Below are 26,519 nucleotides of genomic sequence, written 5' to 3' on the forward strand. Positions count from 1 at the left end.
TTTATCGAACTGATGTCGTGTCTTTGCTATCTTTAAATTGAAGACATAGTTTTTATCAAAGATTCCTGTAATTAGGGATTACGCGATCACTTGAGTAATAACGTAACTAATTAACTATGAATTCGAGGGCACCAGGGAAAGTTATTAGATTACAAAGTTATAATTTCCCAATATAACCTTTCAGATATTTTCATATCTGATCAATAGTCTTCTGATTAATGATTTATTTATTTTTACCTCACGTTAGTCTCATTCCAAACGTCGTAAATTGTTGATTATCTGCACGAACCCAGTCTTCACTATGAGTCATCCATACATCAATTGTCTTAAATCATTTATTTATTACTAACTAATTAATTCACAGAAATGCATAAACAAACAAACAAACTTAAAAATAGTTACATGAAATGGGAGAAATATGCCCTAGTGGGCTGAACCGACATTGCGGCTTGTTAGACAAAGGGAAAGTTGCGTTCGACTAAGAATTCACTACAGAGTTCACAATTATAACAATTGACATGCTAATCCTTACACATGAACGCTCACTCATTCGGGAACAATTGCAATCAATATATACACTGCTCAAAAAAATAAAGGGAACACTTAAACAACACAATGTAACTCCAAGTCAATCACACTTCTGTGAAATCAAACTGTCCACTTAGGAAGCAACACTGATTGACAATAAATTTCACATGCTGTTGTGCAAATGGAATAGACAACAGGTGGAAATTATAGGCAATTAGCAAGACACCCCCAAAAAAGGAGTGATTCTGCAGGTGGTGATCACAGACCACTTCTCAGTTCCTATGCTTCCTGGCTGATGTTTTGGTCACTTTTGAATGCTGGCGGTGCTCTCACTCTAGTGGTAGCATGAGACGGAGTCTACAACCCACACAAGTGGCTCAGGTAGTGCAGTTCATCCAGGATGGCACATCAATGCGAGCTGTGGCAAAAAGGTTATCTGTGTCTGTCAGCGTAGTGTCCAGAGCATGGAGGCGCTACCAGTAGACATGCCAGTACATCAGGAGACGTGGAGGAGGCCGTAGGAGGGCAACAATCCAGCAGCAGGACCGCTACCTCCGCCTTTGTGCAAGGAGGTGCACTGCCAGCGCCCTGCAAAATGACCTCCAGCAGGCCACAAATGTGCATGTGTCTGCTCAAACGGTCAGAAACAGACTCCATGAGGGTGGTATGAGGGCCCGACGTCCACAGGTGGGGGTTGTGCTTACAGCCCAACACCGTGCAGGACGTTTGGCATTTGCCAGAGAACACCAAGATTGGCAAATTCGCCACTGGCGCCCTGTGCTCTTCACAGATGAAAGCAGGTTCACACTGAGCACATGAGCACATGTGACAGAGTCTGGAGACGCCGTGGAGAACGTTCTGCTGCCTGCAACATCCTCCAGCATGACCGGTTTGGCGATGGGTCAGTCATGGTGTGGGGTGGCATTTCTTTGTGGGGCCGCACAGCCCTCCATGTGCTTGCCAGAGGTAGCCTGACTGCTAATAGGTACCGAGATGAGATCCTCAGACCCCTTGTGAGACCATATGCTGACACATGCACATTTGTGGCCTGCTGGAGGTCATTTTGTAGGGCTCTGGCAGTGCACCTCCTTACACAAAGGTGGAGGTAGCGGTCCTGCTGCTGGGTTGTTGCCCTCCTACGGCCTCCTCCACGTCTCCTGATGTACTGGCCTGTCTCCTGGTAGCGCCTCCATGCTCTGGACACTACGCTGACAGACACAGCAAACCTTTTTGCCACAACTCGCATTGATGTGCCATCCTGGATGAACTGCACTACCTGAGCCACTTGTGTGGGTTGTAGACTCCGTTTCATGCTACCACTAGAGTGAGAGCACCGCCAGCATTCAAAAGTGACCAAAACATCAGCCAGGAAGCATAGGAACTGAGAAGTGGTCTGTGGTCACCACCTGCAGAATCACTCCTTTTTTGGGGGTGTCTTGCTAATTGCCTATAATTTCCACCTTTTGTCTATTCCATTTGTGAAATGTATTGTCAATCAGTGTTGCTTCCTAAGTGGACAGTTTGATTTCACAGAAGTGTGATTGACTTGGAGTTACATTGTGTTGTTTAAGTGTTCCCTTTATTTTTTTGAGCAGTGTATATAGTTACGCTCGGTGTGTGTCGTCTTGATCGTTGGAGAGAAGTTCGTTTTGGTTGGAGTTCCTTCTGTCTCGGTTATTGTGGATAGTTCAGAGTGACATTTGTTATAGAATGATTGTTTCGGCGGTTGTCTTTCTTCGCGTTCAATGATACCGAATTCCTAGCTGCAGACTAGTAGTCAATATCAAAAACTTGTTCTTATTCGTATAAGAGTTTAACCACGTGGTATGGTTAAAGATTCAGCAATGTTACCTTAACCTTCGTTCTCCCCATGGAGAGAAAACATGGTCTAATGGTAATTTCTCAGAGTCGACTTTTATTCAGAAAGCAGGAAGGGGCTGTCCTTGGACGTCTGACCCAACTGGCTCAGGGGCGGGTCCTCGGGTTTAGTTCAAATCAAAAAGGGATTTGTATTTTTCTTAATTAAACAGTCCAAAATCATTTACACAATTATACAAACAGTATCATACTCACTCATTAATTTTATACAACAAACAGATGTAAACCTCATATCTGAGGTTATTATATAAACAGCGGTATGGTAATGTAGTTCCACAGTCTCTCATGAGTTTCCCACGTGGTGGCCAATGGGCATGTTAATAGCTGGACTCTCCACCGATCTTTTATACTTTGGCAGGAACATGAAATATGTTCGTACCTCAAGTTCTGTGAGGTGGGAGAAAATTCCTTTGTCCTGAAAGTTTACCCTCTGTCTAATACTGTTGGGCCATGAGGAGATTCTCAGGAATTTACGACGTCCCTCTGTGACCACAGCATGGGTTGAAGGGGCAGGGAAAGGCAGGGAGAGGGGGATGGGGTTTGCAATACCCGAGCAGGCGACGTCATGACACTGATCATACATTCAAACTGTTGTAAGCATTCCAAAACAAGACACAGAACCAAATGACGTGAGTTTAGTTTTATTATCTTTCACTGAGGAAACCAGAAACTCTTTCAGAGTGTAGCCACAATCTGTACAAAAATATACATTCTTATGACATAAGAAACACCAACCCATCTTTAAGTAATGTACAATTTGTTTACACAGTGTTTGTGAGGGAAAAATAGGTTTTGAAGCTCTACATAATTAGATGTGAAGTACCTATAATGTAACGTACAATGTAATATAAAGACTTTGTATACATAATAAAATAAATGTTATCTGTACATTAAATAAAACAATTCTATATATATTTATATATTGAATACATTTATCTTTGTGTTGTTATCACTGCTAACATTCAATCACTACAGTCTTTCACAGGGTTAACCTCTGGATGTCCAGCATATTACATTCAGCTACCAACCAAACAAGCATGCACACATGTCCCTATTCACACACACAGGGCATGCTGACACAGGCACAGAGTGCACAAGAGGCAAATCAACATTTGACATTGAACCTCATAGTATTGCTTCCTCTTGCATACTGAAGGCTAGAACCTAAGTTGTAGGGTGAGAGAGAGAAAAAGAGAGAGAGAAAGCGGAAAAGAGAGAACAGAGCAAGCTAGAGAGAGAGTACAGAGCGAGCGTGAGAGAGAGAGAGGTAAATTTAAAGAAAGCAAGCGGTTAGACTAGACTGTTTGCATTAGCCACTACTAGTACCAAAATGTCAATACATGAACTGCAGTTAGGCAAAGAACAACAAACTAACAAACAACCCAGGCAGTGCATTATGGTACATTTAGCAAGTTGACAAAGATACATTACTCTATATATTGGTTACTCTATTGGCTGTGATACCAGTTGATATCATTATGCAGGGTAGTCCATTCTTCTGAATTCCTCTGAATCTAATACCAAACAGGCTATTCCTTAGAATTGATAAGCACAAGTTGCCACTGAGAGATGTGTTATTTGTATATGTAGGGGCAGCGAGACTGCAGGCCCTTAGTGCAATGGTCCCGCAGGCAATGATGATGAACCCAGGGCCTTCGCAAGGAGAGAAGAAGAAAGTAGGACGTGATAGATCAAGGAGAGGAGTGGAGGAGGGATGATTCAATAGGAGAAGATGTTCACGGAGGAGGAAAAAAATGATATGGGGAAACAAACGTTGGTGTTGGGGAGGGGGTTTGAGGGGGTTGGCAGTAAAGAGGAGGTGGAGAAGGAGGAGGGGCCCAAGGGAGAGTGAAGTGGAGCAGGAACAGGTGGAGTCAGTCAGTGGTCATCCAGGAGAGAGCAGCGGCGCCCAGAGAAGAAGAGAGGGAGGGAGTGAGTGAGTGAGTGAGACCCAAACAGAGATGTCAAGAGAGAGAGGTATGACAACTATTCACAGAAAGGGAGACACAGGAGAGGTGGGACACTCAAGCCTCCAATCACTGCCCACAGAGATGGACAGCATAGAGACAGCGAGAGGGGTAGTGCTATTATAAAGTATACTCTCTTTAAAACATGGACATATTTAGGGAATCAAAACAATCAGCTCTGAAATGAACAGTCACAAACCAAACAGTTTCAACAGGCTATTTCACCCTTTGTCCTGTTCAACCTTTACTTAAAAATGATAACATTTCTATCTTTTAGCAAAAATTCCCTATTGAAGACAACTGTATATAAAGCTGGTGATTTGTATCACAGTCATCCCTTTTAGTTATTTAAATCAAAGGTCTTACAAAAAAACATACAGTAGGCCCAGGTTTATCGGAGGGCTACAGCTCTCCACCATAAACACATTCTTATTCACACACTCATACAAACACCCCATGTTCTCCCGGCTCCATCCAATGTGACATCACTGGAGGCAGAGGGATCAACAGGTACATTGTGAGCCATGAGTGAACCCAACGCCATCAGGAGTGGCATCCCCATAGACATAGGAGAAGTATTTTAAATATATACAGAGTGTATATACAGTACATCTCAAGTGGGATTCTGGTCTTTAGGATACATACTCGGCTGACTTCCAGAAGTGTCCTGGGTGGGAGAGCCTGCGGTTGAGCTTCGGCAGCTTCTCCAGCATGTCAGTCAACTGGGTGAAGGAGGGACGCTCTTTTGGCTTGAAGGACCAACAGGCAGACAGTATCTCCTACAGTACAGGGGGGGTATATTTATATAATCGTACATCCATCATTATAGCTATACACACAACGTAGATGTATAGCTGGGACCGAGAGATTGAAATACAGCTTCTATCTCAAGGCCATCAGACTGCTGAACAGCAATCACTAACTCAGAGAGGCTGCTGCCTACATTGAGACCCAATCACTGCACTTTCATAAATGGATCACTAGTCACTTACACAATGCCACTTCAAATAATGCCACTTTAATAATGTTTACATATATTACATTACTCATATCACATGTATATACTGTATTTTAAACCATCTATTGTACCTTGCCTATGCCACTCAGCCATCGCTCATCCATATACTTATATGTACATATTCTCATTCACCCCTTTAGATTTGTGTGTATTAGGTAGTTGTTGGGGAATTGTTAGATTACTTGTTAGATATTACTGCACTGTCGGAACTAGATGCACAAGCATTTCGCCACACTCTCATTAACATCTGCTAACCAGGTGTATGTGACCAATAACATTTTATTTGATAACCCATTTAAAGGTTTTGGCTCTGGTAGTACGATGTCAGTCTGTTTTAATGACATCACTCGCACACTGAGAATAATATTGTTTGTTTTATTATCATGTCAATACAGTACACTAAGCTTCCCAGACGACATCACACTGTCACAAACTGCTCTTTGACCTTACCGTGACCTCCTTGCCCAGGCTGACCTTTGCCAGGACCTTCTTGATTCCCTCTCCGCTGCCCACCTGCCAGATGGTGGCCTCTGCCGGCTGGTTGGTGAGTGGCCAGCCACGGGCCTGCAGCTCGTACCAAATGGTGCTGGGGGTGAAATATACTGTATGGTTAGCCCCTCAGTCTTAACCCTGTATACAAACAGCATACACACATTCATTTCATGGGGAGCCACATTTCAACCGATTTATGTATGTATCCCCCAAAAATCCAATGTTTGTTTTGAGCTAAATTTTCTAAAAGCATTCAGATGTCCTATATTTAAGTAAATGCAGTATTATTATATATGGCAGGATATAAGATGGCCGGAAATGGTGTGCACCCAAAGGCGTAGACGTCTGCAGCGTTGGAGAAAGGCAGGCGGTCCTCATGGTTCCCAGTACCCATCCTGCGAACAATCTCAGGGGCCAGGTAGTAGATCCAGCCATGAGGGAGCCTTAGTTCGTTCTCTCGCCTGGACACACACACACAGACCCAGACACATAAACAGATACCCACAAATGGAGAAACATACACTTTGATCTTTCATCTGGACTCAAAAGGTATAGAAGTATGCTTCTCAGAGTGTTCAACTTTTTACAAAGTGTTTTTTTGCTTACCTCTTGTGGTACTCTTGTACCACTCCAGACATTCCAAAAAGACCAAAGTCTGTGATTACCACTTTGTTTGTGTCATAGAACACATTCTTGGACTTCAGGTCCTTGTGAACGATTCCTTTAGCATGAAGGTAGCCCATACCCTGAGGAAGAGGTCAGAGTTTTGTTACTTTCAGTGAAAGGAAGACTAGGCTGCTTACAATGTACTTACAATTAAAGAGAAGTTGAGTAATACCACACCTTAACAATTTCCTGAGCAATCTGCCTTGTCTTGTTGATGTCTAGTGTGTTCTTGGCATCTCTTACAACAGAGAATAGTGTCCGACCTTTGCAGAAACTGAGAGAAAACAAGAGGAAATGTCAGGGGGGAAAGGGAGTGATAACTGGATCATCTCATTTCTCTAAACAAAGCCTTTCCTGGTTTCCTCATTTGTTAAACCAAGACACATTTAATACTTTTCATAGATTGATTCAAGGGTTCCAGCTTTTCCCTGCTCAGCTCCCTTACCATCCCCACCTCCCTTTCCCCCTTCCCTCCCCCTAACCTGGTGATGATGGCGAGGTGTGGCGGGGCCATGCAGGCCCCCATGAAGAGGACCACATTCTCGTGGCGGGTCTGCCTGTAGTTCATCACCTCCTTCTTAAACAGCTTCAGGTGGTCCTGATTATTACCATCTATCTCTAGCAGCCGGATGGCCACCTCTCCATGCCAGCGCCCCTTATGCACCTTCCCCCAACGGCCCTGGAATAGGGAGGTACAGTATGGGCACTTGTGTTATTAGCTACCCTGAAGCCTATTTTTTAATCTTCCTCTTCAAGGAACTCTAATCCATTGGCCTTTTTTTTAAAGGAGACATGCAGATACCAATTCACTTGAATATGAGCCCTACTACCCAGTGGTGTAAGGTACTTATGTCGTTTTTTGGGATATCTGTACTTTACTACTTATATTTTTTACAACATTTACTTCACTAATTCCTAATGAAAAGAATGTACTTTTTACATTTTCCCTGACTCCAAAAAGTACTAGTTGCTTAGCAGGACAGGAAATTGTCTAATTCACAGACTTATCAAGAGAACGTCCCTGGTCATCTCTACTGCCTCTGATTTGGCAGACTCACTAAACACAAATGCTTTGTTTGTAAATGATGTCTGAGTGTTGAAGTGTGCCCCTGGCTATCCGTAAATAAAAATAAAAAAACAGAAAATTGTGCTGTCTGGTTTGCTTAATATAAGGAATTTAAAATTATTTAAACTTGTACTTTTGGTACTTAAGTATATTTTAACTATTACATTGGCCATTTACTTTTGATACTTAAGTACATTTTAAACCAAATACTTTTAGACTTTTACTAGACTTTTTACTGGGTGACTTTCACTTTTACTTGAGTAATTTTCTTTTAAGGTATCTTTACTTTTACTCAAGTATGACAATTGGGTACTTTTTCCACCACTGCTACTACCCCACCTCTGGGTAGATACACTCGATGCCTGCCTGCCTGCAATATATAGCAAGCCATGGCCACGTGACTCACTGTCTGTAGGAGGGAACCGTCAACCTCATCAACGAGGTGGTGTACCTAATAAACTAACCACTGAGTGTACAGTACCAGTCAAAAGTTTGGACACACCTACTCATTCCATGGTTTTTCTTTATTTTTATTATTTTCTACATTGTATAATAAAAAGTGACGACATCAAAACTAAATAATTACAAATCATGTAGTAACCAAAAAAAGTGTTGAAACAAACCAAAATATATTTTAGATTTTAGATTCTTCAAAGTAGCCACCCTTTGCCTTGATGACAGCTTTGCACACACTTGGCATTCTCTCAACCAGCTTAACCTGGAATGCTTTTCCGACAGTCTTTAAGGAGTTCCCACATATGCTGAGCACTTGTTGGCTGCTTTTCCTTCACTCTGCGGTCCAACTCATCCCAAACCATCTCAATTCGGTTAAGGTCGGGGTGATTGTGGAGGCTAGGTCATCTGATGCGGCACTCAATCACTCTCCTTCTTGGTCAAATAGCCCTTATACAGCCTGGAGGTGTGTTGGGTCATTGTCATGTTGAAAAACAGATGATAGTCCCACTAATCCCAAACCAGATGGGATGGCATATTGCTGGTAGCCATGCTGGTTAAGTGTACCTTGAATTCTAAATAAATCACTGACAGTGTCACCAGCAAAGCACCACCAGACCATTACATCTCCTCCATGCTTCACAGTGGGAACTACACATGCGGAGATCATCCATTCAACTACACTGCGTCTCACAAAGACACGGCGGTTGGAACCAAAAATATCAAATTTGGACTCCAGACCGAAGGACAGATTTCCACCGCTCCAATGTCCAATGCTCATGTTTCTTGACGCAAGCAAGTCTGTTCTTATTATTGGTGTCCTTTAGTAGTGGTTTCTTTGCACAATTCGACCATGAAGGCCTGATTCACACAGTCTCCTCTGAACAGTCTGTGAGGCATTTATTTGGGCTGAAATTGGTAACTCTATTGAACTCATCCTCTGCAGCAGAGGTAACTCTGGGTCTTCCTTTCCTGTGGTGGTCCTCATGAGAGCCAGTTTCATCATAGCGCTTGATGGTTTTTGCAACTGCACTTGAAGAAACGTTAAAAGTTCTTGAAATTTTCCAAATTTACTGACCTTCAACACTTTTTGAGTTTCTACATGATTCCATAGTTTTGATGTCGTCACTATTATTCTACAATGTAGAAAATAGTAAAATTAAAGAAAAACCTTTGAATGAGTAGATGTCCAAAATTTTGACTGGTACTGTATATTTAACACTATGTAAAGCTGTAGTCATTCACTTTGCCAATGAGCTCCCCCAGCTCCAGCTGCTCGTAGGGGATGTCCCACTCCTGCAGGTACACGCTGGTCTGGCTGGCCTTACGGGAGATGGGTCCCCTCCATCGGCCCCCGGCCATCCTGCCCCGGTAGCTGGGCAGGTCCTCTAACTCGTCCCCATCACACTCTCCATTTGTGTGGCCCTTCTCTCTGCTCTCCCTGCTACCATTTCCCTCATCCTCCTCTCCTAGGTATTCCTCCTCTTCTGCCTCCTCTTCCTGAATACACAGAGACAAAGCATGCACAAATTGTGTCATGTCAATCCAAACAAAACATACATTTAGGCCGGTATTCCATGTAATTGCAGATTTCTGGAAATCAGTTTCAGAAGTCTATTCGATTTCTTTGCTGGTTTATCTGCACACAACAGCACAGGTAGAGAGATCGGAATAAAAACTGAAACCCAAACAAAGAAACAATCTTTTATTAAGTTCTCTATATGGTCAAATTATCACGTCAGTATCATTGCACCACATAATTAACTAGACTAGAGAACTGTCACTTGATCAGGTTATGCTGCTGGGTGGTTTCCCAATCTCAAAAAATGGAACTGTTTTCTCTTTCACTTTTTCAGAAAGTACCGAACAATGCAACCGATTTGCTGAGTTCTTCAAGGCTAAAATCAACACCATTCGAAAGAACATTGTATTCTCCAACCTCAACCCCACTCTGGCTCCTAACCCACCACCCATATCTGCCCCCCCTCTAAGTGATTTAGCTCTGGTCTCACCTTCTGCTGTGGTAGAAATCCTCTAATAAAATGAAGACTACCAGTGGCCCCCACGACCCTAATGTAACATCACTGTTCAAAACATACTCAGCTGCTCTCAAATTGTTCAGCAATTCTCTCCATACTGGGCAGGTGCCGTCACTGTTCAACATCACTGTCATCACCCCCTTGCTCAAGAAACCATCCCTTGACCGAGACCTTCTCTCAAACTACAGGTCTATTTCCAACCTCACATTTTTATCTAAAGCAATGGAGAGCATACTGGCAACTCAGCTTCAGTCACACCTCAGTGCTAACCATCTTTATGAAGCTCTCCAGTCTGGCTTTAGGCCCATGCACAGTACTGAGATAGCCCTGGTGAAGGTTGTAAATGACCTGCTCATTGCTGCAGATACAGGATCCTCCACCATCTTGGTTCTTCTGGACCTCAGTGCTGCTTTTGACACAGTAGATCAAACCATTCTAGTGCAGCCCCTCAGACAGCACACTACCATCTGTGGGTCTGCCCTAAACTGGTTTAACTCCTCCTTTCTAACCGCAAGCAGTACGTCACCCTCAGTGAGGCAAGATCAGAGGAGTCCATCATAGCTTGCAATGGTAGGTGTTAGGACCTATCCTCTTCCTGCTCTACATGCCCCCACTTGGCCAGCTCTTCAGACAGCAGTGTCCATTTCCACTGCAACGCAGACAACATACAGGTGTGCATTAAAACAATGCCTTATACAACATCTGCTCTGTCAACATTGTCCAACTGTCTGGAAGAAGGCAATTCTTGGATGCAGAACAACTTCCTCCAACTCAACAGCAACAAGGCAGAGGCAATGCTGAGAGACATCCTCCAGCAGATCATTGTTGCAGCATCTGCCCTGCAGCATCCGCCCTGCAGCATCCGCCCTGCAGCATCCGCCCTGCAGCATCCGCCCTGCAGCATCCGCCCTGCAGCATCCGCCCTGCAGCTTCTGCCCTGCAGCATCCGCCCTGCAGCTTCTGCCCTGCAGCTTCTGCCCTGCAGCATCCGCCCTGCAGCATCCACCCTGCAGCTTCTGCCCTGCAGCTTCTGCCCTGCAGCATCCGCCCTGCAGCATCCGCCCTGCAGCATCCGCCCTGCAGCATCCGCCCTGCAGCTTCTGCCCTGCAGCATCCGCCCTGCAGCATCCACCCTGCAGCTTCTGCCCTGCAGCATCCGCCCTGCAGCATCCGCCCTGCAGCATCCGCCCTGCAGCATCCGCCCTGCAGCATCCGCCCTGCAGCATCCGCCCTGCCATACTTGGCCACATCATCCCCCTCGACTCAATCATCAATAATTTGGGTGTGAAATTCAACAATGCTCTCTCCTTCAATACCCACATTAGTCACGTCTGTAAAAGGTCATTCTTTCACCTGAAGAACATTTCCCGCCTAAGACCCTCTCTCACCACATCTGATGCAGAATAGCTAATGCATGCATTCATTTTCTCCAGAATTGATTATGGGAACACAATACTTGGGGGACTGCCTGCACATTCAATTAATAAACTACAGCTCATCCAAAAGAGTGCTGCAAGGATTCTGACACAAACAAAACAATTCTGCCCAGATCATCCACATCTTTGCTGATCTCCATTGGCTACCAGTTCCTCAAATAATTTATTTGAACATTCTCCTCCTTGTCTAAAAAACCCTAAATGGCATCTGAATCACCTACCTGTCAGACCTACTCTCCCCCTTGAACCTCCACGCCCTTTACATTCAAGCCACGCTAAACTCCTCCATGCCCCAGGACCAGGCTCCACACAATGGGGGGCCGTGCCTTTTCCTCCCATATACCATGCCTATGGAACTCCCTCCCTGATAACCTCAGGGCTGTTCAGACTGTTGTGGCCTTAAGACTCATCAGCTGGCCTTCTCCTAGACTTTGATTGTTGCTTTCATTATATGGTTAGATATACAGTGCATTCAGAAAGTATTCAGACCCCTTGACTTGTCCACATTTTGTTACATTACAGCCTTATTCTAAAATCTATTAAATTAATTTGTTTTCCTCATCAATCTACACACAATACCCCATAATGACAAAGCGAAAAAAAAATGACATTTTTGCAAATGTATTAATGATAAAAAACAGATACATTTACATAAGTATTCAGATCCTTTACTCAGTACTTTGTTGAAGCACCTTTGGCAGTGATTACAGCCTCAAGTCTTCTTGGGTTTGACGCTACAAGCTTGGCACACATGTATTGGGGAGTTTATCCCATTCTTCTCTGCAAATCCTCTCAAGCTCTGTCAGGTTGGAAGGCGAGCGTCGCTGCACAGCTATTTTCAGGTCTCTGCATAGATGTTCGATCGGGTTCAAGTCCGGGCTCTGTCTGGGCCACTTAAGGACATTCAGAGACTTGTCCCGCAGCCACTCCTTCGTTGTCTTGGCTGTGTGCTTAGGGTCGTTGTCCTGTTGGAAGGTGAACCTTCATCCCCAGTCTGAGGTCCTGAGTGCTCTGGAGCAGGTTTTCATCAAAGATCTCTCTATACTTTGCTCCGTTCATCTTTCCCTTGATCCTGACTAGTCTCCCAGTCCCTGCCGCTGAAAAACATCCCCACTGCATGATGCTGCCAACACCATGCTCCACCGTAGGGATGGTGCCAGGTTTCCTCCAGACGTGATGTTTGGCAATTAGGCCAAAAAGTTAAATCTTGGTGTCATCAGACCAGAGAATCTTGTTTCTCATGGTCTGAGAGTCCGTTAGAAGCCTTTTGGCAAACTCCAACTCATGTGCCTTTTACCGAGGAGTGGCTTCCGTATAGCCACTCTACCATAAAGGCCTGATTCGTGGAGTGCTGCAGAGATGGTTGTCCTTCTGGAAGGTTCTCCCATCTCCACAGAGGAACTTTGGAGCTCTGTCAGAGTGACCATCAAGTTCTTGGTCACTCCCTGACCAAGGCCCTTCTCCCCCAATTGCTCGGTTTGTCTGGGCGGTCAGCTCTAAGAAGAGTCTGGTGGTTCCAAACTTCTTCCATTTAAGAATGATGGTGGCCACTGTGTTCTTGGGGACCTTCAATGCTGCAAAAATATTTTGGTACCCTTCCCCAGATCTGTGCGTCGATACAATCCTGTCTTGGAGCTTCTCGGACAATTCTACGGCATGCACTGTCAACTGTTGGATCTTATATTGACAGATGGACTCCAATCAAGTTGTAGAAATATCTCAAGGATGATCAATGTAAACAGGATGCACCTGAGCAACATTTTGAGTCTCATAGCAAAAGGTCTGAATACTTATGTAAATAAGGTATTTCTGTTTTTTAGATTTAATACATTTGATGAAATTTCAAACAAACTGTTTACACTTTGTCATTATGGGGTATTGTGTGTAGATTGATGAGGATTTAAAAAAATATAATCCATTTTAGAATAAGGCTGTAATTTAACAAAATGTGGAAAAAGTCAAGGGGTCTGAATACTTTCTGAATGCACGTACATATTTGTTTTATTTTTTTAACTATTTTTCTATTTTCTATTTAATTGTATGCACTTTGAGATTATTGTTGTTTAATTAAAAGAGCTTTACAAATGTAATTCATTAATATTATTATTATATTCCTGCCGCTATGGATTTTGGGTACTCACCGATCCTCCTTCCTGTCCCTGAGATGGAGGTTCTGATTGGGCCAGTTGCTGTGTGTCTCTGTGGGGACAAGCATCATAAACAGGGGTTCCTAACTTTAACCTAACCCTGTCTAGTAGAAACTATGATAACTATGGTGGACTTACAGTAGACAATGTGAGTGAAAAACCACAGCATTTTAAATGGTCTTTACTCGGACTCTACAGTGACTTTGTCATTAAAAGTTGTTGTCTCTTACCCAGTGCCATGGTGGCCTTCAGAGTCTAGTCCAACAGGATACGGTGAAGAGGAAACGTCTGTGTGTGGGACAATGAGGATGTTCAGCAAAGGAACACAAATATCTGATTCATAGTAAAACTATTATGTGACTAAGCCAATCTATCTTCACTGCACTTCAGAGCATATATTCTCTAAATTGTGATGGCTGCCTCTAACTCTGTCAAACCATGCACAGCGCCAAGCAGCACAGTCAGTCAGTTCACCTCTTTGTCTACCAGAGGGCAGGCATGCACTATAAAAGCCAAAGCTATCAGCATGTAATATGATGGCTCTGCTATAAGCTTGTCATAAACTACAGTAGCAGACTACAACATGCCATTGCAGCAGTGCTCAAGGTGACACCAACCCCCCATGACCCCTCCCACAACATAGCATGAGTCATAGTAAGCCACTGCAGCAAAGCAACATGGGGAGAGAGGGAACATGATAAGGGGATGGTACTAGTTGGGCAGGACTCCAGAACACACAGGGAGGGAGCGGTGTTAACGCATTGTTAACTCACCAGGGAAGATAAACTGTTGTCTAGGTTGTAAATAACAGCCAGCTAAAGAACAAGAGGAGAAACAACCAACAGAGGAATATAGAGAGGAGAGAGCGATATGATTGGGTTGATAAGCCACAAGCAGTTAAGGAGATGTTATAATAGGATATATTATATGATTAGTGGTAAAATAGCAAATTAAGTGTAATCAGGAATTGGAATATGATTAGAGATGTGCTATTACTGGATTAGGGTAGATGTGGAGTTAAGTGTTGTGATTGAGATGAACACAGTAGGAATCTAGAGTCTTTGGGGTGGATGCCTGTGAGAGATACTGGAGAAGTGTTGCTTTGGAGTGAAATGTTAGTGGAACAGGGTAGGAATCTAGAGAGCGATTGGGCCTGTAAAGAGTGCTTGGGCCTGTAAAGAGCACGTGGGCCTGTAAAGAGCACTTGGGCCTGTAAAGAGCACTTGGGCCTGTAAAGAGCACTTGGGCATGTAAGGGCCTGTCATTGTGAGGACCTGGGAAGTGGAATCGGCTATCTCGGGGCCCCTGGGGTCTGGGCGAGGGATTGGGGGGCGGTGTGGCGGTGACGCTGGGGGGGTTGCTCTGCTGGAAGGGGGTGGGCGAGGAGGGTGTAGAGGAAGTGGTGGAGGAGGGGTTACTGCTGGAATCCATCTGGCTCAGCATGGGAGGGTAGTCCTGAAAGAGGGTTTTCAACAGAAAGGTTTCATAAATTAAGGTTCAGGACATATTAGAGGTTCCATGTATGGTGATATTACTATTAATACACATACACACGTATGCTAAAACACTTTTTTCTACCTTTTTGGTTAGCACCTTAGGTAAAGTGCCAAACTGGATTGGTAACTCTGCCGTACAGTCAATTTGATTATTGATATCGGATGGTACAGATTCTGCCCGGCGGATTTGCGGGACTGAAAAATAAGAGAACAATGATTCAGTACTAAATTGACATTCTTGGGATGTATCGGGAAAAAGATAATTACATTGTGCATTTTTTGTCGTTTTGTATGCAGGAATGGACCAGGGCTTACGTGGGAGAAAAGATATCCTGCAGGGAAGGGCTTCTTTGGTACATTTGTTATGGCACTTTAACCTGGAAGCAGAGGAGGCAGTAGTTCGCAGAGGAGCAGAGTGACTTGTGAACAAATGAAAGCGGAGATGTACAGTGCATTCGGAGAGTATTCCGACCCCTTGACTTTTTCCACATTTTGTTACGCTACAGTATTATTCTAAAATGGATTAAACCTTGTTGTCCCCCCCCCCCCCCCAATCTACACACAATAGCCCATAATGACACAGCAAAAACAGGTTTTTATGAAAACGGAAATATCACATTTACATAAGTATTCAGACCCTTTACTCAGTACTTTGTTGAAACACCTTTGGCAGCGATTACAGCTTTGAGTATTGTTGGGTACGACGCTACAAGCTTGGCACACCTGTGTTTGGGGAGTTTCTCCCATTCTTCTCTGCAGATCCTCTCAAGCTCTGTCAGGTTGGATGGGGAGAGTTGCTGCACAGCTATTTCCAGACGTGACGCTTGGCATTCAGGCCAAAGACTTCAATCTTGTTTTCATCACACCAGAGAATCTTGTTTCTCATGGTCTGAGAGTCCTTTAGGTGCCTTTTGGCAAACTCCAAGTGGGCTGTCATGTGCCTTTTACTGAGGAGTGGCTTCCGCCTGGCCACACTACCATAAAGGCCTGATTGGTGGAGTGCTGCAGAGATGGATGTCCTTCTGAAAGGTTCTTACATTTTAGAATGATGGAGGCCACTGTCTTCCTGGGGGTCTTCAATGCTGCAGAAATGTTTTGTCACCCTTCCCCAGATCTGTGCCTCGACACAATCCTGTCTCAGCGCTCTAAGGACAATTCCTTCGACCTCATGGCTTGGTTTTTGTTCTGGCATGCACTGTCAACTGTGGGACCTTATATAGACAGGTGTGTACCTTTCCAAACCATGTCCAATCAATTGAATTTACCACAGGTGGACTCCAATCAAGTTGTAGAAACATTTCAAGGATGATCAATGGAAACAGGATGCACCTGAGCTCAATTTTGAGTCTCATAGCAAAGGGTCTGAATTGATTTAAAAAAATTGAAAACATTACTAAAAACTTGTTTTCACTTTGTCATTATGGGGTATTGTGTGTAGATTGACGAGGAAAACATTTAATTTAATCAATTTTAGAATAAGGCTGTAACATAACAAAATGTGGAAATAGTCATCGGGTCTGAATACTTTCTGAATGCACTGTATAGAAGGCTTCTTCTTACTTGCAGTGTTTGCACTTAACACCAAACATCATGTTCTTATGACACACCTGGCATGTCTGTGAGAGCCAGGATTTGGTTGAAAACCTTAGGAGAGAGAGAAGCAAAATAGTAATATATTTCACTTATATCACAACTTCTAATGTTGGAGTTGTCCACTGAGTAGTGGACAAACTGTTCCAGAGAAGTTTATGTGCTGTAATTCTGCCAGATCCCAAATGGTTTTCATTGGAATCTGTTATCTCTTTTCCCCAAACTTTTACGCAAGATCAAAATGAATAAATACACACTTTCCAGTCAGATAAACACTGGGTCTGACTGAGTGTCTGCATAACTCAAATTCTCAGATTCTTGAGGCGCCATTCTCACCAGACCAATGCAAGAAATGTTTGGGGTCTGTGCCAAGCTAGGAAGCTGAGCTAAAACCCAGGAATGTGTTTTTTTCACAAATTCCATCACCATACAGTTGAAGTCGGAAGTTTACATACACTTAGGTTGGAGTCATTAAAACTTGTTTTTCAACCACTCCACAAATTTCTTGTGAGCAAACTATAGTTCGGTTAGAACATCTACTGTGTGCATGACACAAGTCATTTTTCCAACAATTGTTTACAGACAGATTATTTAACTTATAATTCACTGTATCACAATTCCAGTGGGTCAGAAGTTTACATACACTAAGTTGACTGTGCCTTTAAACAGCTAGTTTAAATTCCAGAGAATTATGTCATGGCTTTATAAGCTTCTGATAGGCTAATTGACATCATTTGGAGGTGACATCAATTGGAGGTGTACCTGTGGATGTATTTCAAATCCTACCTTCAAACTCAGTGCCTCTTTGCTTGACATCATGGGAAAATCAAAAGAAATCAGCCAAGACCTCAGAAAAAAAAATTGTAGACCTCCACAAGTCTGGTTCATCGTTGGAAGCAATTTCTAAATGCCTGAAGGTACCACGTTCATCTGTACAAACAATAGCACGCAAGTATAAACACCATGGGACCACGCAGCCATCATACCACTCGGGAAGGAGACGCTTTCTGTCTCCTAGAGATGAACGTACTTTGGTGCGAAAAGTGCAAATCAATCCCAGAACAACAGCAAAGGACCTTGTGAAGATGCTGGAGGAAACAGGTACAAAAGTATCTATATCTACAGTAAAACAAGTCCTATATCGACATAACCTGAAAGGCCGCTCGGCAAGGAAGAAGCCACTGCTCCAAAACCGCCATAAAAAAAGCCAGACTACTGTTTGCAACTGCACATGGGGACAAAGGTCGTACTTTTTGGAGAAATGTCCTCTGGTCTGATGAAACAAAAATATAACTTTTTGGCCATAATGACCATCGTTATGATTGGAGGAAAAAGGGGGAGGCTTGCAAGCCAAAGAACACCATCCCAACCTTGAAGCATGGGGGTGGCAGCATCATGTTGTGGGGGTGCTTTGCTCCAAGAGGGACTGGTGCACTTCACAAAATAGATGGCATCATGAGGAGGAAAATTATGTGGATATATTGAAGCAACATCTCAAGACATCAGTCAGGAAGTTAAAGCTTGGTCGCAAATGGGTCTTCCAAATGGACAATGACCTCAAGAATACTTCCAAAGTTGTGGCTAACAATAGACAATAGATACGTAAGTATGGTGATGATGTGTCCTACCTGTGTGTTACAGAGAGGCCGATATCTCTCCTCATTATCTGTGGAGACCCCCGGTGCAATGCCAGGTTATCTGGAAGGAAATGAGAGAGAGGGAGTGTCAGAGGAGCTAGACAGAAAGGGGAACAGAGGACAGGAGATAACAAGAGGGAGGCGGGGGAAGAGAGAGAAAGAAAAAAAGAGTGGGAGAAAGAAAGACAGGAGAAAAGTAATGGAGTTCTAATCGAGTATGAGGGAAACAGAAAGGGAGGAAAAGAGAGAGAGGGAAACGCAGAAAGGCAGAGTTCCCAGGTTCCACTGGGGCAGCAGTACTCACGTTCAAGCAGCGTGGGGGTGCCTGGGAGGGTGTAGGGGGTGGTGGCCGGACCAGGGGTGTGGGCGGAGTCTTCACACCCGTTCCCACTGCTACTATTGATGTGCACGTTCAGGAGCAGCTTGTTCTTCTTCCCCCTCCTGCAGAGAGAGGGCTAGCTGTGTGGGTCACTCAGAGAACAGACACGTCATTCACACAGAAACCAACTCATTCCATAGGTTTTGACTTAAACACCCACATTTGCGATGAAAATGGCCAATCATATTCAACAGAGAAAACACAAAATAGCAAGTTCAGTCAACAAAGGAAAAAAGCAAAATGGCTGCCTTAATTAATTTCAGAAGACAGAATAGAGAAACACCCACTTGTTGTTGGGCACTGGCTCTTCTATGCGATTGGCCAGCTGTGACTCGTGGCTCTTGCTGCGTGTGAGGGTGATGTTGAAGGGGAGATGCAGCAGCATTCGGGAGGGGGGTGGGGGCGCGCGTGGGGGGTGCTTGGTGCGTCTCTTGGAGGGAGGGAAATTGGAGAGGAGCAGCGACGAGGAGGGGAAAGTGTCCGTCATGTTGCCTGTGTAGACTTGATGCCCCTTATTGTCCACACAGGGTACAACAGTCACAGAGACAGAACGGGCGTGGGTGTGTGGACTGAGGATGGGGCCACGGGGTAGTGTGGCGGGGGTGGAGGGGCGACGGTCCGGAGGAGGTAATGTGTTACTGTCACGGTGGGGCGACTCTGATATCAAGGTTCCTGTGTCTTCCCTGATGTCCCCACCTAAAACAGAGGTCAGAGGTTAGAGTTACAAATAGTACTAAACTACAGAGCACACAGCATCAATAAGCACTGTTATTAATGACAGAAAAATACCATAACGGTGTGACTGACCTGTCTCAGTGGCATTCTTCAGGCAGGAGAGGGCAACGGTGAGTCGAGAACACTCCTCTGGGTTGGAGCCCAGCCGTCTCATGGTGTCCTGCACCTGACAACTGGACATCTGCAGCAAAGCATCCAGGGACAGCTTCACTGGTACAGCCTGGACAGAGAGAGAGAGAGAGATGGAGAGCGGATGAGAATGAGAAAGGATGGAAGGAGACCTGAAACAGATGGGTAGAAGACTTAGGCAGGGAGGTATGTGTGCCAGAGATGAAGTAAAGAGAAAGGGGAGAGAGAGCGAGAGCGAGAGAGAGAGAGAGAGAGAGAGAGAGAGAGAGAGAGAGAGAGAGAGAGAGAGAGAGAGAGAGAGAGAGAGAGAGAGAGAGAGAGAGAGAGAGAGAGACGTGGGCAATGTGTGTGTGTGGTTGTCCCAGACAAGTTGCTATGACATTCTACACAGATGTGCTGTGACACACTATCAACCCAACCTTCAGACAGGACTGCGTCAACCCTGTGTCACTCCAAGGCAGGCAGGGAGTGGGGGACATTGTGTAAGATGTGACATTTGGTCACTCTAGGACGTTACTTGGTGGCTATTTCAAATCCAATGAAAAACACTATCCTTAAAGGGATAGTTACATTGAGCAAAAATAAAAACACAACATGTAAAGTGTTGATCCCATGTTCCATGAGCTGAAATAAAAGATCCCAGAAGTGTTGCATATGCACAAAAAACAAATTTCTCCAAAATGTTGTGCACAAATTTGTTTACATCCCTGTTAGTGAGCATTTCTCCTTTGCCAAGATAATTCATCCACCTGACAGGTGTGGTATATCAAGAAGCTTAACAGCATGATGTTTGCACAGGTGCACAATGGGGAAAATAAAAGACCATTCTAAAATGTGCAGTTTTGTCACACAACACAATGCCACAGATGTCTCAAGTTTTGAGGGAGCATGCAATTGGCATGCTGACTGCAGGAATGTCCACCAGAGCTGTTGCCAGATAATTTAATGTTCATTTCTCTACCATAAGCCATCTCCAACATTGTTTTAGAAAATTTGGCAGTCATGTAAAATCCATAGATTAGGGCCTCAGGAATTTATTTCAATTGACTGATTTCCTCATATGAACTGTAACTCAGTAAAATATTTGAAATTGTCACATTTTGTGTTTATATTTTTGTTCACTCAGAGGTTTCTGAGATGAGGTACCCCAGTGCTGAACTGGTGAATTCTGGAATCTACTGGCAAGCCATGAAAAGAAGGCTTATACTAACCCATATACCACCAACATGCCCCATTGTTTCCCTGGAATGAATTCTCACACCTCTGGTCTCCCCGGAGACAGTCCTCAGCCCAGTGGACCGTACTAACCAGAGTGGTGGGGGAGGGAGGTTTCTGGGATGGAGGCTTAATCGCCTGGCAACCATGTGCTTCCTGCATTGTCTCCATGGTAAATGGAGGAAACGGACAAAAGGAAGCATGAAGTGGTGTTTGGCTCAGTGAGGGAGGCAGGAGACTGAGGAGTTGGATATTATCTAGGTCTATTAGTTATAGTCACGATCTGGAGATCCACTAAGTGTATGTTTCTACAGTCATATCAAGGCTGCTTGGGAAAACTGGGGCTTGAGTCAACTTCAAAGGCCCTTGTCTAGTTTCCTACTGTGGCATGTTCATTTTACTGTAGTACCTCACAATACCATGGAAATAAAAAAGTGATTTATTTCCCTGCGTCATTGAAATGATGAGACCTGGAAATCAGAATTCTACTTCATGAAGCCTATTCCCAATAACCTAGCTGACCATAACGTTACTATGTCCACAAAACAATGGACCTCAATACACTTGACATTCAGTCAGCAGCTTAGACAAGCACTGAGACTACACAGCTGTAGAATAATAGGCCACTTTTCCAAGCCCTCTGACTCCCTCACCCTCTAAGAACCACTGGCCTTCACAGCAGGGCCCAGGAGGTTGGGCAACTGGTGACAACAGACGTGCCGCGTTCTATTTTTAGCCTGTCGTTGTTGTTATTTTGGACCCTTTTGTTTTGCTTGACAGAAATAAACTAGCAGGATTGGTACAGGCTGTGTGTGGGCCCTGAAGGAACCCAACCAACCACCCAGCCAGCCAGCCTTTTGCTATCATATTGACAGATAGTGTAGTATAGTATAGTATAGTGTGTGTGTGTGTGTGTGTGTGTGTGTGTGTGTGTGTGTGTGTGTGTGTGTGTGTGTGTGTGTGTGTGTGTGTGTGTGTGTGTGTGTGTGTGTGTGTGTGTGTGTGTGTGTGTGGGTGTGTGTGTGTGTGCATGGGTGTGTGTGTGCATGTGTGTGTGTGTGCATGGGTGCTTGTGTGTGTGTGTGAATGCATGCACACGTGGCAGAAATAGGTCAATTCAACAGCTTGTATCATTAGTGTTATAGAACTTAATCACTTTTATGTACAGATTAATAACAAGGTATTTGTGTAAGGGACATGGTTGGGACCAGAGGCTTAGATAAGTGCCCACTTATTCCAGTAGTAGCAGGATCAAAGGGAGGGTGGAGTGGGTGGCAGCGGGCCAGACCAGGGCTACTGTTCTTTATCAGTATCTGTATCTAGGCAGATGGCGAGAGGAGAGTCCCAGGATACAGAGTCCCTGGCTGGAACCTCCCCATTAAAACCTGATAACGTCTTTGCCCGTCATGCCTATTGCCTAAGTTATTACTTCTTCAATAAGCACTGTGGCACTTGATGTGTATTGAGGTGCAATGGTCTACCATGGAACTCAACCCCTCCATAGAATGATTTGTTTCTCCAGGCAGTCACTTTCTTCTCATCAGCAGACAGACTTGTTACCCACAACAAAAGACAAGCTGAGCTGGAAATTCACCAGGAAGCAAGGTGTCTAATGGGGATATGGTTTTGCTTGAAGGTACCTTTAGACTTTATCTTAGGGCTATATGACACAATCTCATCGCATCGCACAATTGGCATAGCGTCGTCCGGGTTAGGGAGGGTTTGGCCGGTAGGGATATCCTTGTCTCAGTATGTAAAATGCAATGAAAATGTAAAAATGTAATAAAATGTATGCACTCTACTGTAAGTCGCTCTGGATAAGCGCGTCTGCTAAATGACTAAAATGTAAAAATGTAAAATGTAAATCTCAACCAACTGCACTGTCATGTCAGTAGAACCTGTCCAACTCATCTGTTGAATGTACACACGCACCCTGTGCCCGCAGACCACACATAGCAGGTGTGTGTGTGTGAGAGAGAGAGACACACACACACACACACACACACACACACACACACACACACACACACACACACACACACACACACACACACACACACACACACACACACACATACATACATACTGTGTGCTGTGGGTTATGATACTGTGTGTGGGGCAGGCCAGAACTGAAAGCGTATGAAAAGGCTGACACATACCGTTGCCTGGGTGTCAGCCTTTCTGGGCATGCTATGACTGGCTGTGTTTGGTGCTGACGTAACCTAATAATGATAGAACAGATGACAGACTACACAGAACCAGAGAGAGAGAGAGAGGTCGACAAAAACAGCTCAACTAAACGGTCCCTTACCACAAACCGCCCCATACCACACAGCCTATGACCACACACACAAACCACTTATCTCATCCGTGTGCTACCTCCACCCATTAAACCTCTAAAAGTTGAAGACTTTTACTACTATAGCCCATAGAAACGCATTCAATAATACATTCATAAATGGCAAAAAAGACAGTCCAAAAATCAATCATATGTAATAAGGTTCTGACGTGTCTGTCATATATCGAGGAGGTATACAGTAAGAAAGCTTAGGAAATATAGTATATATATTTTTTCTACACATATTTAACCCCTTATTTTATGTTGGCACAAAACTACGTCCATACTTCTATTCATTTGTATAGGTTACCTTCAGACGAGTCTGTGACACTTGTGGGGGTAGTAGAGCAAAATGGAGAACACCATCTTTCCATAGAGTGTAGGCCTAACCGTTCGGACTCTACAGACGTTTTGTGAGAAGACCGATTTTCAGGATGTCTCGTGGTCTGACAAACACCACTGTAGCTTGGCCACCTTCCATCTCAGATGCGGAAGGCCGACATAGGCGGATGCGGCATATTGAGACGCAGCCCATGCAAAAGAAATTGATATCTCTAGCTTAAACTGCCGGATTTTGATGGGGATTTTTGTATTATGTTACTTAGATTAACGCACCGGTGTGTCAATAGACTATTAAGGATTTAATAACACCCAACACAAGCCCCCTTCTTTAAATCATCAAAGAAACACACTCACCCAGACACACAGAACATACACGTGAGCCAGGAGGTGAACACACTAATCAGCCTAGCTACTGGAAGCTACTGGAATACGTAGAAACTTATGGGGTTGTAGTGAGATACCCAATTGGCTGGGTGATTCTCTTCTCATCACTCATCTTGAAAAAATGTATACTAAAAAAGTAGAAATCAATCAATCTGCCATTATTAACACAATGGAAAAATCTAATTATTTATTATTGAAATAGCATGGGAAACCGAGGAAAAACAAATTGATACAATTTAAGGCCAAGTGACAAACAGTAATGCAGGCACTAGGGATGGGGGTGTGAGCATGCGGGTCTGGGCAGATGAGATGTCATTGTTTGTGTGTGTCTGTAAGTTGTTGTTCGTATGTATAAGTTTGTATCTGGAGTGAAATTAAATACTAAACAAAGAAAAATAAACTTTGCAAGGAACACACATGAACACACAAACACACACACACACAGACACACACACACACACACACACACACACACACACACACACACACACACACACACACACACACACAAACACAAACAAATACACACAGACGGGAGCATACTAAAACCTGTTAACGTCAACAAACTAAACAGAACAACCGCCTCTTAAATCCTCAAATTAAAAGAGGCCAGACTCAACAACAGTAATCTTCTCTGTGCTACTAAATCCCATGTCTTGTGTACTAACACAGTATTATCAGCTAATAACTTATTTAGTCTACACAGACCTACAGTCTATCAGCACTCTCTAGCAAGACACCTCTGGCTAACAGGAAACACCTGGTAAAAAAAAGCCACGTTGCTATGCTATACAAAAGGTTTTCCTTCAGTAGATTGTTCAAAAGCTTTCCTATAGTACGTACCATGTGCTCCTTATGGACCCTGTTGTGTTGTAGCCTCTTCTCTAATGTCCCAGTGATATCCCTAGTGCTCCAAACCACTGTCAAAAACACTGTGAGATCTCAACTCCTCTCCTGGGCGCAGTCTCACACTCACTGTTTTTTTTCTCTTGCTCACTCCCTCAGTCCCTCCCTCCTTCTCTGTCTCTCTCTTTTCTTTCCAAGCAGGCTCTGCCAGATAGCCAGCCTGTCTGTCTTCCTGCTTCTGGCATGCCAAAGCGGTGCATCAGGCATTGGGCCTAACAGAACATCTCCATGCTAGGCATAATAGGGAAGCCCTACAGAGTAGTCCAACACAACAGCAAGCCGCCAAACACAGTGGCCCTAGTACATACAGTCGGGAGGAACTACTGAATATCCGAGTAACGTCAACTAACCACCGTTCCTACCAGGAATATGACTTTCCCGAAACGGATCCAGTGTTTTGCCTTCCACCCAATACAATGGACCTGATCCCAGCCGGGGAGCCTACGCGACGCCGTAAAAGGGGCAAACGTAGCGGTCTCCTGGTCAGGCTTCGGAGACGGGCACATCGCGCTCCACTCCCTAGCATACTACTCGCCAATGTCCAGTCTCTTGACAATAAGGTCGATGAAATCCGAGCACGGGTAACATTCCAGAGAGACATCAGGGATTGCAACGTGCTCTGCTTCACGGAAACATGGCTAACTCAAAAGACGCTAACGGAGTCGGTGCAGCCAGCTGGTTTCTTCACGCATCGCGCAGACAGAAACTAACATCTTTCTGGTAAGAAGAGGGGCTTGGGGGTATGCCTCATGATTAACGAGACGTGGTGTGATCATCATAACAACACTCAGGAACTCAAGTCATTCTGTTCACCTGATCTAGAACTCCTCACAATCAAATGTCGACCGCATTATCTACCAAGGGAATTCTCTTCGGTCATAATCACAGCCGTATATATTCCCCCCCAAGCAGACACATCGATGGCCCTGAACGAACTCTATCTGACTCTCTGTAAACTGGAAACCACACACCCTGAGGCTGCATTCATCGTAGCTGGGGATTTTAACAAGGCTAATCTAAAAACAAAACTCCCTAAATTCTATCAGCACATCGATTGTCCTACCAGGGCTGGCAAAACTCTGGATCACTGTTATACTAACTTCCGCGACGCATATAAGGCCCTCCCCCGCCCCCCTTTCGGAAAAGCTGACCACGACTCCATTTTGTTGATTCCAGCCTACAAACAGAAATTAAAACAACAAGCTCCCGCACTCAGGTCTGTTCAACGCTGGTCCGACCAATCTGATTCCACGCTTCAAGACTGCTTCGATCACGCGGATTGGAATATGTTCCGCATTGCGTCCAACAACAACATTGAAGAATATGCTGATTCGGTGAGCGAGTTCATCAGGAAGTGCATTGACGATGTCGTACCCACAGCAACGATTAAAACATTCCCAAACCAGAAACCGTGGATTGACGGCAGCATTCGCGTGAAACTGAAAGCGCGAACCACTGCTTTTAACCAGGGCAAGGTGACCGGAAACATGACCGAATACACACAGTGTAGCTATTCTCTCCGCAAGGCTATCAAACAGGCAAAGTCCCAGTACAGAGACAAAATAGAATCGCAATTCAACAGCTCAGACACAAGAGGTATGTGGCAGGGTCTACAGTCTATCACGGATTACAAAAAGAAAACCAGCCCCGTCGCGGACCAGGATGTCTTGCTCCCAGA

At 44.4% G+C, this 26,519-nt stretch overlaps 1 protein-coding gene across 3 annotated transcripts; it reads right to left on the minus strand.

Annotated features, from left to right (window-relative positions):
* Positions 1 to 3,031: 3,031 nt before the first annotated feature.
* Positions 3,032 to 24,896, minus strand: LOC129822304 (kinase suppressor of Ras 1-like). 3 transcript variants are annotated; one of them, XM_055880468.1, is made up of 20 exons: positions 24,779 to 24,896; positions 19,600 to 19,747; positions 19,080 to 19,488; positions 18,718 to 18,854; positions 18,405 to 18,474; positions 16,747 to 16,830; positions 15,502 to 15,563; positions 15,269 to 15,381; positions 14,965 to 15,145; positions 14,464 to 14,505; positions 13,921 to 13,978; positions 13,685 to 13,742; positions 9,314 to 9,568; positions 7,032 to 7,228; positions 6,727 to 6,823; positions 6,490 to 6,629; positions 6,213 to 6,344; positions 5,842 to 5,977; positions 5,019 to 5,152; positions 3,032 to 4,059 (listed from the first exon to the last, which is right to left on the minus strand). In XM_055880468.1, exons 1-20 carry the CDS (start codon positions 24,779 to 24,781, stop codon positions 3,981 to 3,983), a joined length of 2,535 nt encoding a protein of 844 aa, XP_055736443.1. In that variant the 5' UTR covers positions 24,782 to 24,896; the 3' UTR covers positions 3,032 to 3,980. The 3 variants fall into 3 exon arrangements, with proteins under 3 accessions (XP_055736443.1, XP_055736444.1, XP_055736446.1); XM_055880469.1 differs by having other exon boundaries at positions 19,600 to 19,808; XM_055880471.1 differs by lacking the exons at positions 19,600 to 19,747; positions 24,779 to 24,896 and having other exon boundaries at positions 18,718 to 18,868; positions 19,080 to 19,299.
* Between the last annotated feature and the right edge of the window lie 1,623 nt (positions 24,897 to 26,519).

Source organism: Salvelinus fontinalis, chromosome 24, assembly GCF_029448725.1.
Source record: "Salvelinus fontinalis isolate EN_2023a chromosome 24, ASM2944872v1, whole genome shotgun sequence".
NCBI classification, from domain to species: Eukaryota; Metazoa; Chordata; class Actinopteri; order Salmoniformes; family Salmonidae; genus Salvelinus; species Salvelinus fontinalis.

Excerpts from the sequence above, each read along its gene's own strand:
- LOC129822304 (XM_055880468.1), bottom strand. Across the intron at positions 13,743-13,920 it reads GAAGGCCACCATGGCACTGG|AGACACACAGCAACTGGCCC; the intron begins GTAAGAGACAAC and ends TTGTCCCCACAG. Across the intron at positions 7,229-9,313 it reads TGGGGGAGCTCATTGGCAAA|GGCCGTTGGGGGAAGGTGCA; the intron begins GTGAATGACTAC and ends TCCCTATTCCAG.